The following is a 15,859-nucleotide window of genomic DNA, read 5'->3' on the forward strand; positions in this document are numbered from 1 at the left end:
TATGATGCTACAGCAAACAATATAAATCTTTGTCTATCTTTAGCCAAAGCTCAGTCACGGGAGAAATGAGGATTTGCAGGAGAATCAATTTGGAACGTGGGTGCCAGTATTTTAAAGGCAGCCCATGGCCTGTTGGGATTAATTTGGTTCCAGCAGGATGTTTCAGGAAGGCACTTATTACTCTGAAATTGCTGTATTGCCAGATCACATTGCAACTGCTGGGTTGTCAGTAGGCTTCCCAGAAAAGTACACATATGTGAAGTATACTTGTCAACATGGAGCCTTTTGAAAGTATGGTCTGTTTAGCAAAGCCCACATTCTGAGAGAGAAAACCACCAACCTTTAGCATGGCAAAAAAATAAGAACAACGCTTAGGATTGCACGCCTTTGCAGATGGCATCCTGTCACAGTGCGAATGTGGCAACCAGTGCTGGTCCTGGACACCACAACTGAAGACATTTAAATAGAATACAGTGCTGAGTTGGGTGGCATGATCTGTTGGAGAGAAGCAAACCAAGCCCCTTTTGGATACATCCTTTTCATCAGTCACTAGGGTCGGACTGGAGTATAAAATTGTCTTGCGTACCAATGAAAAAGTGGCCCTCAGTTTCAAAAGGAAATTAATTCCTTTTGTGACAGACTTTTTGAGTAGTATCCCAGGGGGAGTTTTGTGATAAAATGTGATTCAAATTGTGAATTTGAAAGAATATTTATTCAGGAACATTGGTCAAACTACTCACCGCAAAAGGAGGGGCTGGGCGCACCAAAGGTGTGACACCAGTGCGCCCCAGCTATCTCATGTAGTAGGCAACCCTTTCATTCAAGGAGCCATTGGTTAATGGGTTGCCAGTGGACCCCCGCATGCAACCCTTTAACTAGGTGCTCTTTGAGTGAAAGATCTGCCTGCTGCATGATGTCTCTGTACTCAGAGACAGGAGGAGGGCTGGAGTGGTGGCCACTCCTTTTGTTTCTCTGTAAAGATTCATGCGTGATGACTCTTCCTGCATGGGCCCTCTTCTTGTTTCTGAGTGCAGAGGCAGCAGGCAGTCCGTTTAGGTGAAGGCTGTATGGTTAAAGAGCTGACTGCAAGTGTCAGTACTTTGGTTTAGAAAAATTTGCCTTTTCATTTTTCTAATCCTCAGTGCTGACATCTGCAGGCAGCTTGTTAACCGTGCAGCGCAGTGGAGTAACTTTGCTTAAAATGTAGGGGGATGCATGACATATTAAAGAAAGGGGCCCCTGCCAACTGAGGGAGACAAAATGGCGTGTCATGAAAGTTGGGGCGGGACAAACACCCTCGCCTCCCTCTACAATTAAGCCCATGGTTCAGCACTTTGGCTTCATGGGCTGTCTGTGGTGTCGGCGTGGCAAAGACTAGTCAGGGATGAGCCCCGACAGGGCCTCGGCTCGGGAGCACTTTTGGGACAAATTGCCAGGAGTCTGCCCTCACCAGCCCTGGTCCACTTAAAACCCTGCTTATTATGGTGTGTTTTATGAGCAGCAGGAAGATACCAATGAAAGGGGAGCGCTTAGGTTGTGTAAAATGAGAGGGTGAATTTTGACACAGTATGAAAGAGTAAAATCGGCTTGTTAGGCAGCCAATAGTAATGGCAAACTGGTCCAAAAATCGACCACAAGAAACTTATTTGTATTGAACTAATATTCCATGCCTTGGAATCAATATTTTCTACCTACGCACCCACTTTCTGTAAGTGCGCATTTTTGTAATTTTCATTGGCCTTTATTTTTTCATCCACAGATTTGCGGCGCCCTATCGGGGTTTTCTGATTATTGCTTACCATATAAAAATCGCAGCGTTTTGACTTTTCTTACGTTGTAACATTTTGAAATAATTGGTAACTAAATGGTTTTAGAAATGTTTAATATGCCCTGTCTCGTAGCAATACCGTGGTTTCCTGTGGCGGCGGTTTCCGTGACAGGGGAGTGGGCGTGGCCACCGTCATTATCGTGCAGCTGGAAGCATGAGCATGGTGTGCACGCGCCCCTTTGCTATCTGAAGGGATCATCAGATAGGGGCCGCTGCTGCAGCCAGGCCGGGCAGGGGCGTGGATAAGGCACTCCCCAGTCTCTTGCGCGCGCGGGGAGGGAGGATTGGGGTGCACAGGAGCTGGCTGTGCGACATTTTCAGAGACAGGTAGCATGATTACGTTTTGAGTAGACGAGCCACATTGTAAGCAGATTTGTGCGGTTTTTGAAGGTGGATTTGTAGGACTGTCATGGGGGCATGGGCATGTGTCCAGTGCGGATCCTTATAATAAAGGCAGCTTTGCACATGGGTCAATGCAGGGATTGGGATCATAAATGCACTGCGCCTGCAATGGATGGGATCCTAGACTGACTTCCCAGGGGATGCGCCTCTGGATGAGGTGGGAACAGACTGAGCTGTAATAACATCTGGAAAGCACCACTATATGGCACACTCAGCAGAGCATATTGTAGTCACAAAATAATGCATGCTCTGTTTCTTCCATTTTCGTCCATATGTCCATTTACCCCCCTCCCCCACCCCTTCCTTCCAATCCCACCTCCCCCTGCCCCTCCTTCATTACCTTGGAGGCTGAAAGGAAGGTGTGGCTTCCTACATCTTTACAATAAAATGCTCTACAGTTACCGAAGAAGCATTGCAAACCTGGAGTGCATTAAAGATATTTGGGTTTTCATTTGTTGGGTGGAATATCCAGATAGCCTCCCACGCTGGTCTGTTTGTCTCCAGTTTCAGCGCCGTACATGTGCAGCTACCAGGATTGCTTAGTGGGTGAATGCTGTGATGTACAGATTTTAATTATGTCTGCTTAAGGCAGCCATTGCAAAATCCCAGTCGCTTACCTGAGCAGAATGAAGTTGATAATGTAATGGCTTTTATTAAACACACACACCCACACACACCCACCCACACACACACAGACTCTCTCTCTCTCTCTCTCTCTCTCTCTCTCTCTCTCTCTCTCTCTCTCTAGTGATACAGTGCTATGTAAATATCACTTATATCCGACTATACATTAATGTGTACAAACCTATGTGTTTGCTGTTGCCTCAAGCAATGGAGAATGCCATGCCGAGGAAGGAAGGAAGGAGGCAGTGCAACTCAGTATTATCCCTCCACATATGCAGGGGTGTTGCTAGGTCTGGAAATGATCAGGGGCTAAGCTAATGTCAGGAGTGTTGGGGCTAGCTGGCCTTTTGGTTGTAGCCCTTGAGCTTCTATCCAGGGCTACAACCAAAAGACCTGGGGCTATAGCCCACTCAGCACTCCCTAGCAACGCTTCTGCACGTATGTATAGTATGGGTGCAAGGAGAGCCTTTTCTATACTGAACATCTAGCTGTGGAACAACTGAATGCTGTTTAAAAGAGAGGAGGCGTGGAGTAATGATGAAGATAGCTGGCAGGATGAGGCGGGAGAAGGTGGTATGGTTGGGGCACAATATCTGAGATTGACGAGGTCGCCTTTGAAGAGTGGCTCATCATGTCCTCCCTGCAGTGCATGTGGGAGGAGCTGTGCTGTTGTGCATGGCAATGTTGTTACAGACTGTGGGTGATATGATATGGCATTTATAACGCGCCTATACACAAGTGTTTCAAGGTGCGACGCGGCAAGGGAGGGGAACAAAGGGAGGATAGACAATTATCCTACTAGACCAGATGTCATTCAGATCGCGCAAGTGCGTGGGCAGGTGTGCGTGGACCGAAACTTGCCCTGATGCTCAGCCACTGTTGGTGGTGCAGTCATAGTTTCTTCTGCGTTTTGTCTCTTGCCTTGGGCTGCTCTTTCGGAATGTCTTGCTGCCAGTAAGGGCATTAAAACCGCACTGCATGGCGTATTCTGCTTCAATTCTGCTAGCACCCTGAGCACAGCCATTCTTTCACCGGTGACTAGAGGCGTAGACAGAGTAGTGCCTGAGTGGGCAAGGCCCACCAAACTCTGTAAATGTCTACTCGGCAGTGATGTGTGGGCATTTACAGATGTTAATATCACTGTGATGGACCCAACTACATTAGCCTCAGACCCCACCTTTTAGACAATCCTGGCTACGCCTCTGCCGGTGACCCAGCATGGGCAGAAGGTGGCAGCTGGCACATTGTCTCCTAAAACGTTCTACCAGCAAATGCCTCCCATTTCATGAACTCAGCCATGGCTCCATGCAAACATTCCGATCTCAGTTCGAAGTGCCCATGAGCGTCGGCACATGTATGAGAGGCTGTTTTCTGTGCTGTGTGAAGCCACGCAGACATTGAAATCCACAGTGATGGCAGACCACATCATACACGGAAACCACAGCTAGCCTGGGGATCTTGCCTTTTGCTCTGTTGAACTCAAATATGTGTTATCTGCAGCACCACCATACCCCATCTGGATGAGCATGGGGTCTACAAATACACCTGTTCATTATACTCTGCTATGTTGAACTAAAGTACGCATATGCATATCTTTAAATTATTCATTCTCCCGGCGTCAATTGAAGCCCTTCCTTTTCATGCTGTCTTTCCGCATAGAAGGTTCTCAAAACCATTATTTGCATTTTTTGCACAGGGTTTAATATTTTCATGACCTTTTCGAAACACTATTAAAGCTCCCTTGTTATATATGCAGTCATATTATATCCAGCATCCACATCTTATGCAGCTTGAATCTTATGATGTCATGCATTTTAGACAGGGGCGAACCAGGCAAGGCTCGGGCTGGCCCGGTCACAGCAGGGTCTCTGCACTAATGTATTCCATGCTATGTTTTACGCAGTCCTTTTCCTGGCTCAGATCAAGTTTTCCCATTAGAGCCAGGTGAGCCCCCTGGTTCGGCCCCACCTCAGATGTACCCAGGAATTCTTTTGCTCCCCCATCTCTAAAACACAACAGCAGATCAGAGATTAAAATAATTCAGGTTCCTGATGTGGGGCATGGCGGTAGTGGGCTTGCTCAGAACCGGTGGACTTGAAAAAGGAAGACAGATCAGGTCCACAGGTCTCAGGTTTTGGAGGTGTTTAAGCAGAAGTAATTAGTAGACATCCAACCAGAAACGTGAAGTGGCCTTCCCAAACCCAGTGACCATCACTGCAGCATTTCTGGTGTGCAATATATAGCGGGTATGGATGTGAAAAGCAATGTTCTAGCTGCTGATACTGTGCCAGCAGGACCATATATATTTTAAAAACATAATTAACAGAGCTGACCCCTGAGGCACCCCATCTGGCGAGGAATGTGGCACACCACCACAAAGCTGTGCCATGATCCCATATGTCGTCCACCAGCTGATTTAGGGACATGTAATTGACCTTGGCCCCTCATTAATTGAGCAGTTTCATAGCACAAGGGAGACGTTGGTCTCTAGCAATAAGAAACCCTTTTCTGATGTTCACATGTGTGTATTTTCTGTGCCAAAGCAGGGGCAGAGGCATGGCTGCATGAGATGTTATGTTGTGTTCACATGGTGAGTCATGGAAGGGACAGGGGACATTTACATACATATGCTGTCCTAGTGTAGCTTCTCCCTGGCTTGGAGCATGTGCAGTCTGCTTCTGTGATGCTCCCTCCTTCGCATGTGGTAATATATCCTGCAGTTTCTCCTGATAGGCATCCTAGCGCAGTGACCAAAATGACAAAGACACTTCTGGTGCATTGTAGTCTTCTGGTATGATGCTCCCACACAGTGCTACAATGTGTATGTGTTTCATACGTGTTGTACACCTCCACCACTATCTGTCATGCAAACATGGTGCATCCATTTTAAGTACACCTCTTGAGTAAGCTTTCTTGTATTTGTGGTTGGTATTTCGTTTGTGTGTTTGCGTGCAGGTTATCCTCTGGTATTGTGGTATTACATTTTCATGTCCTTTCACATGTTCTGTATATGGTGGGTAGTGGGTAAGATCTGATGCCCTGTCTACTCTTGCCATTATGTTGCATTTATTGGGATTTATTTTGAATCTGAGATTTAATCTGAGTGAATGCTGAATTACTAAATGTATAGGGACTATTCTATGGCCCTCATTACGATACTGGCGCTAAACCATGGCGCTATTAGCACCATGGTTGGTGCCAGTATCGTAACGAGTCCGCCAATGTTCAATGGGGTATTACCACCCCATTCCAAGGTTGGCGGGGCGGTAATTCCCCATTGAACATTGGCCCTTTTCCATTCCCATTTTTGCCCCACAGGGCTCAATGAGACTGGGAAGGTGCTAAGTACGGTACCACAAATTGCGGTACCGTACTTAGCACCAAGGTCCCTTTGCGGGTCCTTACTTTAACGGCTGTTCTAGACCAGCCGTTCAGGTCGGGTCCCGCAAAGGGACCTCGTAGTAAGGCGCTAATGGGTTAACGGTGCCGCAGCCTTTTACGGCCCCGTTAATCCATTAGCGCCAGGGTCGTAATGAGGCCCTATGTATTGAATTTAAAATAGTTTTTAATATTTGGTCAACATTTTAGAATTGGATAAAAGAAAGCTTTTAGTTTCTGAAGTATTTCTTCCATTTTCTCTTCCGCTTTGTGACGCGGCGCGACATGGTCTCGAGCACTTATGTTCTGGCTGGCCTCTGTGCATCAGCAGTGGGTGAGATCTGATGCTCTGTGCACTCTTGCCGTTACGTTGCCTTTATTGTGATTTATTTAGTCTGAGTGAATGCTGAATTACTAAGTGTATAGGGACTATTCCATGTATTGAATTAAAAATTGTTTTTAATGTTGGTAAATATTTTACAACTCGGCTAAAAGAAAGTTCTTACTTTTGAAAGTATTTCTTCCATTTGCTCTTCCGCTTTGTGACACCCCCCAAGGTGGTTTCAATGACTTACATGCCGGGGCAAGCCTGTCTGCCCTGCCCATGGTCCGGACGGTACATGGACCTTAGAGTCCTGTCAAGATATCACTGAAGGCTCTGGGCCCTTGGTATCGCAACAGGCTCAGTCTAATACTGAGTCTGTGCATTATTATTCTCTCAATGACTTGATATCGTTGGCCCTGTTGAACACTTGCTTTACGCTGAGTTTTTCTCCTCCCCTCTCGTCTGGGCCAGGATCTATGAATGACAGCTCTGTAGAGGGACGGGCCAATTGCCTTGCTAAAATATGTTCTACTATAGTTTCTCCATTACCCTTTCTTATTAGCTTCCTAATCAATGCCAGATCAGCTGTGGCTTTTCCCCTGATATCCTTTGTCTAACAGAAACTTGGTTTACTCCTACTTCCGATCTGGATATCGTGCATATGTTACCTTCAAAATATAGAATTTTACATCTGGATAGGACCCCTCCACTTGTCGTCGGTGGCTGCCTGGCTCTCATTTATTCAAATGCTGTTAACTGTACTTCGATTACATTGATACATCAATTACCTTGTGAACTCTTCTTAATTCGGATGCAAATGACATTAAATGTTACTATTCATATACTGCTTATCAGCCCCACTTCTCATTCCTTAGCTAGCTTTGTCCATGAATTGTCTCCTCCCCTCTCGTCTGGGCCAGGATCTATGAATGACAGCTCTGTAGAGGGACGGGCCAATTGCCTTGCTAAAATATGTTCTACTATAGTTTCTCCATTACCCTTTCTTATTAGCTTCCTAATCAATGCCAGATCAGCTGTGGCTTTTCCCCTGATATCCTTTGTCTAACAGAAACTTGGTTTACTCCTACTTCCGATCTGGATATCGTGCATATGTTACCTTCAAAATATAGAATTTTACATCTGGATAGGACCCCTCCACTTGTCGTCGGTGGCTGCCTGGCTCTCATTTATTCAAATGCTGTTAACTGTACTTCGATTACTTCGATTACATTGATACATCAATTACCTTGTGAACTCTTCTTAATTCGGATGCAAATGACATTAAATGTTACTATTCATATACTGCTTATCAGCCCCACTTCTCATTCCTTAGCTAGCTTTGTCCATGAATTCACTCTACTCGTTTCAGATTTGGCCATGGATAATTTGAAGCTTGTTTTAATGGGCGATTTTAACATTTGGCATAGCAATCCTAAAGACTTTTAATTCTTAATTGGACTACTATTTTGGCTGATATTCATTTTCATGTACTCAGCCACCTTCCTACTTCTTGTAAAGGTAATGGCCCTCATTCCAAGTTTGGAGGTAAGGGAAAAACGATGCCGCTAAAGGATTAGCGGCATCGCTTACCGCTATGGGCTATTCTGACCAACCAGACCGCTATTAGCGGCATCATAAAGTACGATGCCGTTAATAGCGGGCTGGGCACGCACGCGACCCACCATGCCAGCATTAGCGACATGCCCACACACCACACCCCCTCCCACACCAAGATGGTCCCTACCACGGACTCCCCAGGAGATATACAAAAGTTGCCTTCCATGCACTGGCAGGCATGCCAAATTGTGTATGTGCCCTCGACTGCACCCACCTGGAGTTGGTGGTCCCGCATGCCATGGAGGTGGTGTACCGCTACTGCAAGCAATACCACTCCATCAATGTGCAGATGGTATGCGACACCAGCAAGATCATCACACATTGTTGTGCCCGATATTCTCGATCAACTCATGACTCTTTGGTCCTGGGGAACTCCACGCTACCACGCTTCGTGGAGCGACATGCTGGACGACGTGCCTAGCTGCTTGGTAAGTAGCAGGACTGGCACATGGCATTGAAAAGGGGGGAGAGATGCACACACCACCATGTTGCCAATGTTGATGAGACTGCAGGATGTACACATCACCAAACATTGTGCCCCAAATCATCACGTACCGTACAAGACACACAAATCCAATATGAATGAAGTAAGGTCCACACCTATCAAGACATGACTGACAGGAAACCACCCCACAACCCAAGACACGTGCACCACCCATCAGCGACCCTCAGCCTCCGTACGCCATCCTGCACCATGCAGTGCATATGCACCATGTTGATGTCTCCAGCATATGACCACACAGGACAAGCATCCCTGGGAGTGCATCATACTGAACCTACTATGGAATCCACAGTCCGGCACAGGGCCGGCACAAGCACAGGAGTGCTGCATGTCACCATGGGAATGCCAATGCTGATTGCCCAATATTGCACAGACTACTGCCAATTCTCACAGGAAACAACACCTCACTATTTTGACACTCACACAGCTGTATTCATACACCATGCATGTGCAACTAGACGTCAGTTCACACCATCATCTTGAAGATGAAACCCACACCATTAGAACATGGCACAGGACACATGGAGGGACATTAAATGGCGGCAATGCATCCAGGGACATGTGCATATGGGCAGCCATAAACTGCAGGCATGTGTGACTAGTACAGCTGTCCTTTATGATTACCCTGACATTTACCTTCATTTTTCTCTCATACAGGTGATAGTGGCTATCCCTTGAAGCCGTGGCTCCTCAGCCCGGTCTGAAACCCACAGAACAGGCACAAGGAGGACTACAATCGTTCCCATACCCGTAAACGTGTGGCCATCGAGCAGACCTTTGGCCTGTTGAAGGCACGATTTCGCTGCCTCAGCCGGTCGGGTGGGGCACTCCTCTACAGGCATGAGAAGGTGGCCAAGATTATCATGGCATGTGTCATGCTGCACAATATGTGCATCTGTCGGAACGTGCCCCTGCCCCCTGACATGGAACTGCTACCACCTGATGATAATGAAGGGGAGGAGGAAGCTGTGGCAAGACCTCATCACGGTGGCGATGCACAGGAGGGACGTGTTGTGTGTCAGTCATTGATCGCACAATATTTCTGACACACATGTCAGCAGAGGGTGACATAATGTTTGGACATAGAGCACTGGGTGTGGGGGTACATGTACAGTATGCACTGTGAATGATTAAATGACACATGCACAATGATTAATGTCCACTCAGGTCTTCTTTTTCACACAACTGGTGTATTGAATGTAACAATATTAACGTAAGTGTCAAAACCCTCCACCACCCTCACCCCCCACCCCCCACAACTCTACCACACACCCTCACCCTCCTCTGACTCCCCCCACAACTGCCCCACACACCCTCACCCCCTCCCCCCACAACTCCCCCACACAAGTCCCATTGAGTCCACAAAGCCTACATGAGGCTGCCATAACATTCACTTGGCACTCCCAGAGCCAGGGGGTGGCATGTCCCGTCAGCACAGTGCACGGACTGACCGACGGAGCGGGCTGGTTTGGGTTGAACTGCTGAAGGATGGTGTGGCCTCCTGCTGAGGTGGTGGGGTGGGACAACCTGCCTCCAAGGCATCAGCGATGCACCCTAGCACCTGCCAGAGGCCCGAGACCTCCTCACAGAGGCGGTTGGTGTTGTCTGTAAAGGACCGGCCCAGTGCTGACAACTCTGTATGCCTCTCAACTCTGGCCTGACGGTTGTCCTGTACAAATTCTCAGATGAATGCAGTGAGCACAGCAGCCCGCTGTGGTCCTTCAGCTGCACCTGTGGGTGTGCTGGGTATGTGGCTGGCATGCCCAGCCTGCTCATCCTCCCCAACACTGGATACTGGATTGATATGTCCCTGGGTGTCGTCATGGGCAAACTGCTCTGGGGTGTTGGTGTTAACGGTATCGCTCGTAGATACCTGGGGGGATGCAATTTGGGTTGTGGCATGGGCAACATCCATTGTATCATCCTCAATGGTGCCCTAGATGGCATCCTGGCTGTCTTCCACTGTAAGGGGTGCCGTGGCTGCCACCTCCCCAGCCACATTGGACTCCTCTGAATGGGGTGTCTGACAGGTGTCTCCAGCCAGAACAGTGGGTCGGGGGTGCTGGGGGTGGTGTGCCATCCACGGGCCTTGGTGGTACAGGTGCTATGTGTCCCTGCGGTGGCTTGCTTGCTGGGACACAGTGCCCCCTGGCTTGTTCCCTGGAAGTTGACGGACGGTTGATGTCCTCCTGGGACCTGTTACTGGATGTGGCCTGTGCAGAGGTGGTGTCCTGCTCTTTGCTGTCATGCTCACTGCCTGTGGGGGTGGAAGAGAGGGACGGCATGAGTGATGTTTGGATAGGCATCAGACATACATTGGGACAATTGCTCATCCACACAGTTTTGGGTAAGAGGCATTTGTGTTGGGAAGGGCACTTCATTTCATACATGGGTGGTAAATGCAGCCATATGTCAGAGTCACTCATGTTGGCCAGGAACAGTGCTGTCTGACATGATCACTATTTTGGTCATGCACGCTGTGTGCCTCGTGGAATTTCCTACTTTGTGTGGTATGTGTCATGTACGATATGGCCTTGCAGCAGGCATCAGCATGTGTCTCACTTGCTTCGGCCTACTTTACAGGGAGTGTGTGTGTGTGGCCGACCATGGCGTGACTCTTTGGACAGACATTGGCATTGTCTTTCATCAGATTTGGCTTAGCAGTGTTTACTTTGGACACTCACCTCCATCAGCAGATGTCGTGGCGCCACACTCCATCTCACCTACGCCTTCAATCGATTCAGACCCAATCGTGCTTGCACATGTGTCCTCCCACGGGGTGAGATTTATGGGTTAACTAGGTCCCCCTCCAGTTTCCATGGCCTGAGTGCGATTTACAGATAAAATGTTGTGCACCCTTAGGTGCAGATCATCCCACCGCTTACCGCAGTCCTTCACCGTGCAGGGTGTGTTGCCCACTGCGCTAACCTTCTGGGCAACTAGTGCCCAGATCTCTTTTTTACGCAGCACTGCCTCTCTCCTCATGTTGCTGCTGAAGACTGTGGCTGCATGCTCATGCAAAGTGTCCACAAGCATCTACAGTTCGTCCTGGTTAAATCTCTCCTTTCAGAGGCAGGCAGATCCCTTCTTCAGAGCTTTAGGCATTCTTGGTTTGTAGGGGGTACTTTTCATTCAATCAGCAGTGTCCCAGGGGTCCTGTGTGCTGAGGATGGCAATGGATTGTGTTTTTAAAGATGGCTTCCGTGATCCTTCCCGTTCCTGTGCGATGACGCTATTTCCAGTTCCGTTATTTAGCAGTGACCGTAAATAGCGGTGTTCGCTAATTACGGTCACCGCTATTTACGGTCACCGCTAATGTCGCATTGCACTATGTTGGAAGTGTAATCTGCGCCTAGCATCATGCAGGTAAGGGCTTTTTGGGAGCCTTTTGCGGCATGGCGCTAGGTACCTTACCGGCATGGCGCAAAGCTTGTGCACGCAAAGTCGTAATAGTCCTTAATTAGTGGACTGGTGCTAGCACGGACACGCTATTTGCGCCATGCCGGTAAGAGAAATTACTTACCTCCAAACTCGGAATGAGGGCCAATGTCTTTGATTTGATCATTTCAGACAAAGTGTTGACAGCTGTTTTTATCCTGTGCCGGTTTTGTGGTCAGTTCATTATCTTCTTCCACTCAGTATGTTCCTTCCTTGTTCGCACCCTTTACCGCTCAGCAGTTACGTCGTCTCAGGGGTAGGGTTCAGCCTTCCTCAGTGGCCGACTGTTTAATGGTTAGTACATCCCGCCATATTGAATGAAACAATTTGGTACCTTGTACTACTGTACTTAATGCTATGTCAGAGGAAGCGGATATACTGGCCCCAGATAAGTCCATCGCCAGTCGTACCAAGCCCTCAGCTCACTGGTTCTCTCCTGATCTTAGAAGACGTAAACAATCTACTATGAAGTCTGTATCCAAACAAAATGATAAACAGACACTTTCATGTTATCATGCAGTGATTAAAGAAGCAAAGTCCCAATGCTATGCAACTACATTATTTCTTCATCTTGTTCCTCACAGGAACTGTTTCGAGTTGTTAAGAAGCTCTCATCCCCTCCACTGCCGATAGCAGATCCCCGTTGCTCTCAAGCTTGATGTGATGCTATCAGCACTTATTTTGTTGAGAAAATCTGTAAGATTCGTCAGCCTATTACTACTGACAGTGTTCAGTCTTCAGTATATACTCAAGCTGGTTTAATCTCCCTCTCTGGTGACCCTGCAGAGCTGTTTTGTTTTGAACCTGTCTCTGATGAAGCTACTTGTGCTGCTTTGCGTAGTCTTAAATATGCATCCCCAACTGACCCTATCCCCTTTATATTATTCAGTCATTAGGCCTAGAAATCATTCCTTTATTTACAGCGGCCCTTGATTACTCCTTTTCTACTGGAGCAATCATAGCTTCCTTAAAACACGCCTTAGTTATTCTGCTTTTAAAGAAACCCCATATGGACCCAGCCCTTTCATCTAATTACTGTCCCATATCTCTTCTTCCAATTTTGATGAAACCTATATAAGCTATTGTTACTCCTCAGTTCTCTCGCTATCTTGAATGTAATCATCTTCTTTCCAGTCTGGCTTCAGGCCCGTGATGGGTACAGAGTCAGTTATGATTTTGATTTTGAATGATCTGGCCTTGCTCCAGGACCGCAGCAAGACCGGAGTATTTATTCTCCTGAACCTCTCTGTGGCCTTTGATACCATTGATCACAGTATCCTCCTCCATCACCTCGAGCTGTCTATCTGGTTCTTCTCTTTCATGGCTTTCTTCCTTTCTTACACATGGTATCTCTTTTTTCCTTTTCACTCTTCTACTGTAGCTCTAAGATGTGGTGTCCCCCAGGGTTCCTCTCTTTCTCCTCTTCTCTTTAATCTTTATTTCGGTCCTTGGCTGATCTTATTGTGGAACATGATGGGTCTTTTTATACATACGCCAATGACTCTTAGCTGCTCTTTCACCTTGTTGCACCTGAGACTCACCCCCTCTAGAAATTCAGAGCACGTTTAACGGCCAATGGGAATTGGATGTCGAATAACTACCTGAAACTAAATGGGGACAATACATAGATTTTGGTGATGGGCTCCTCCAACTCTGAGGCTTGGAAGTCGCAGTATTGGCCTGATTCATGGGGACCTTGTACTGCCCCTAGTGCATCTGTCAAAAGCCTTGGGATTAAACGTCTTCCCTCTCATCAGTGTGTAACTCTGGTTTCTTTAAACTGAAACTCCTAAAAAAGATTCCCCCTTTTGTACCATCCAAGTTTCACTCCACGGTTGTGACCTCATTGATCATGCATTCTCTTGATAATTGTACATATCCGGGCCAACCTGATTTTCTAATTCAGCTCCTGCAAATCTTACAGAAATCGGCTGCATGCTTAGCACTGGGTGCACCCAGGCTGGCTCACTTTTTTTGTTTCTTCAAACACAACACTGGCTTCCAGTGAAAAGCAGTATTCATTTTAACATTTAGTGTATTACACATTGCACTTTTCACCTTTCGGGGGCATTATTCCTTTGATTCAAACTGACCCTCCACACCCCCTCAAGATCTTTGCGATCTACCTCCCAGCTTCTTTTGAATGTTCAGAGGTTTTGCAAAATGCATACCGGTGGCCGCTCTTTCTTTGTGCTTGCTCCATCACTATGGAATTCCCTTCCTTTTCATCTTCAGGAGATCACTGATCACCTGAGCTTTCGTAAAGCCCTTAATACCTTTCTGTTCTAGTTTGTGTGCCTTTGTATACTGATCTAGCCGACTAATTTCAGCACCTAGATGCCTTTGGATGATAGCACAGAGATTTATAAGTATAATTACAAACAAACTTGGTGAAGTTGTCAGTGTTTTTATTTTGCTTAATGCACTCTTCAGTGCCAATGAACATACAATGTCTGGCCTTGGCAGGGTTGGTTTAGGTCAGGGGCTCGCCCCACTCCTCCCTGCCAACCGTTATAGCTGTATCCCTCCTCTGTGCCCCTCTGTATCCTACCCCCCGCTGTATATCTGTTCTGTTGTTACCACTGAAAAGTGCTCTGGTATGCATCTGTAATGTTGTACCCCTCTGTAAAGTGCTAGGTTATGTATCTGTATTGGTGTATACCTCTGTAAAGTGCTCCATTACTTCTCGAAGCTAGGTCTGCGCTCAATAACTTTATTAATAATAATAATAATAAGTTGCTGCTCTCCAGATGTTTTGGACTACCACTCCCATGACTCCTCATTGACAATGCTGGCTGATATGAGTTACAGTCCAAAACATCAATAGAGCTAGTGGTTGCAGATCCCCGGTGTAGGTAATGTAGCTGTGTGGAATGAAGCAGAGTTGGAGGCCACAATGCTACCTTTGTAATTGTGTGTTTCTCCTAGAAAGGTTGGCACCAGTTAAACTGTTGCTTAGCCTTCCTGCACACAGCGCCAGGAAGACAAGGATTTGTATGGCCTCAGGCAAAATGCTATCTTCATATTTCATTCTTTTGCAATGGGGTAGAATGAATGTTTATAACAACAGCTTTGTGCCCCCTCCTGGTGGTATCCTAGGAAGACAGCTAGAGTTACCTTGCTGTAGAACAGTCCATGTCTGCCTAAACCGCAGTTCGGCAAACATCTCAACAATAACTGTCCTCGTGTACTGCATGCAATAGGCAAGTCGTATTGCTATGGATGGTTTGGTGTTACATTTTTAACTGTATGAAGATTACACTTCTTGCTATTGGTCAAAAGTGTAAAAGTTTAATAATTTTGTCATTCTTGCTTTTTTGTAGGTCAGCCAACTCTTCGGTAGCATTTCGATTTCTGAAGCAAGACAAGCTATACCTGTAAGTCACATTAAGTAAACATCTCAACTGCTTATATCTGTTTCTGATTTTGGGTAAATGTGATGTGCATGATTATGTTTCAACCATGAAAATGTCGATGATTTATATCGTTTTGGTTTCATTATAGGTTCGGTAAAGATACATTCAAGGGTCCTTTCCTTGCTCTGCATGTCAATCATAGGATTGGGCTGAGAAAGAAAATAGGCCTGGACGCCAAGAACAGTGACACACATTGTAAAATAATATCTGCTACTTTCCATAAAACAACTGTTGATCAGTACATAGGGATTAGTAGCCACAAAACTGACCCACACTAGCCTGTTGGAATGGCCCGTCGGAATGCCATCTGGGAAGGCAAAATAGCCTAA

The 15,859-nt window shown here is 46.8% G+C and overlaps 1 protein-coding gene across 2 annotated transcripts in view; it reads left to right on the plus strand.

The window, feature by feature from the left end:
• The window catches only part of ST8SIA6 (ST8 alpha-N-acetyl-neuraminide alpha-2,8-sialyltransferase 6), a 564,875-nt gene that overhangs the window by 223,154 nt on the left and 325,862 nt on the right, over window positions 1-15,859 (plus strand). For both annotated transcript variants that reach the window (XM_069648348.1, XM_069648347.1), the window contains exon 3: window positions 15,438-15,491. In XM_069648348.1, the coding sequence (XP_069504449.1) occupies window positions 15,438-15,491 (54 nt within the window). The remainder of the gene's footprint in view (window positions 1-15,437; window positions 15,492-15,859) is intronic.

The sequence above is a fragment of the Ambystoma mexicanum genome, chromosome 2q (genome assembly GCF_040938575.1).
Source record: "Ambystoma mexicanum isolate Mex_15411 chromosome 2q, UKY_AmexF1_1, whole genome shotgun sequence".
Taxonomy (NCBI): domain Eukaryota; kingdom Metazoa; phylum Chordata; class Amphibia; order Caudata; family Ambystomatidae; genus Ambystoma; species Ambystoma mexicanum.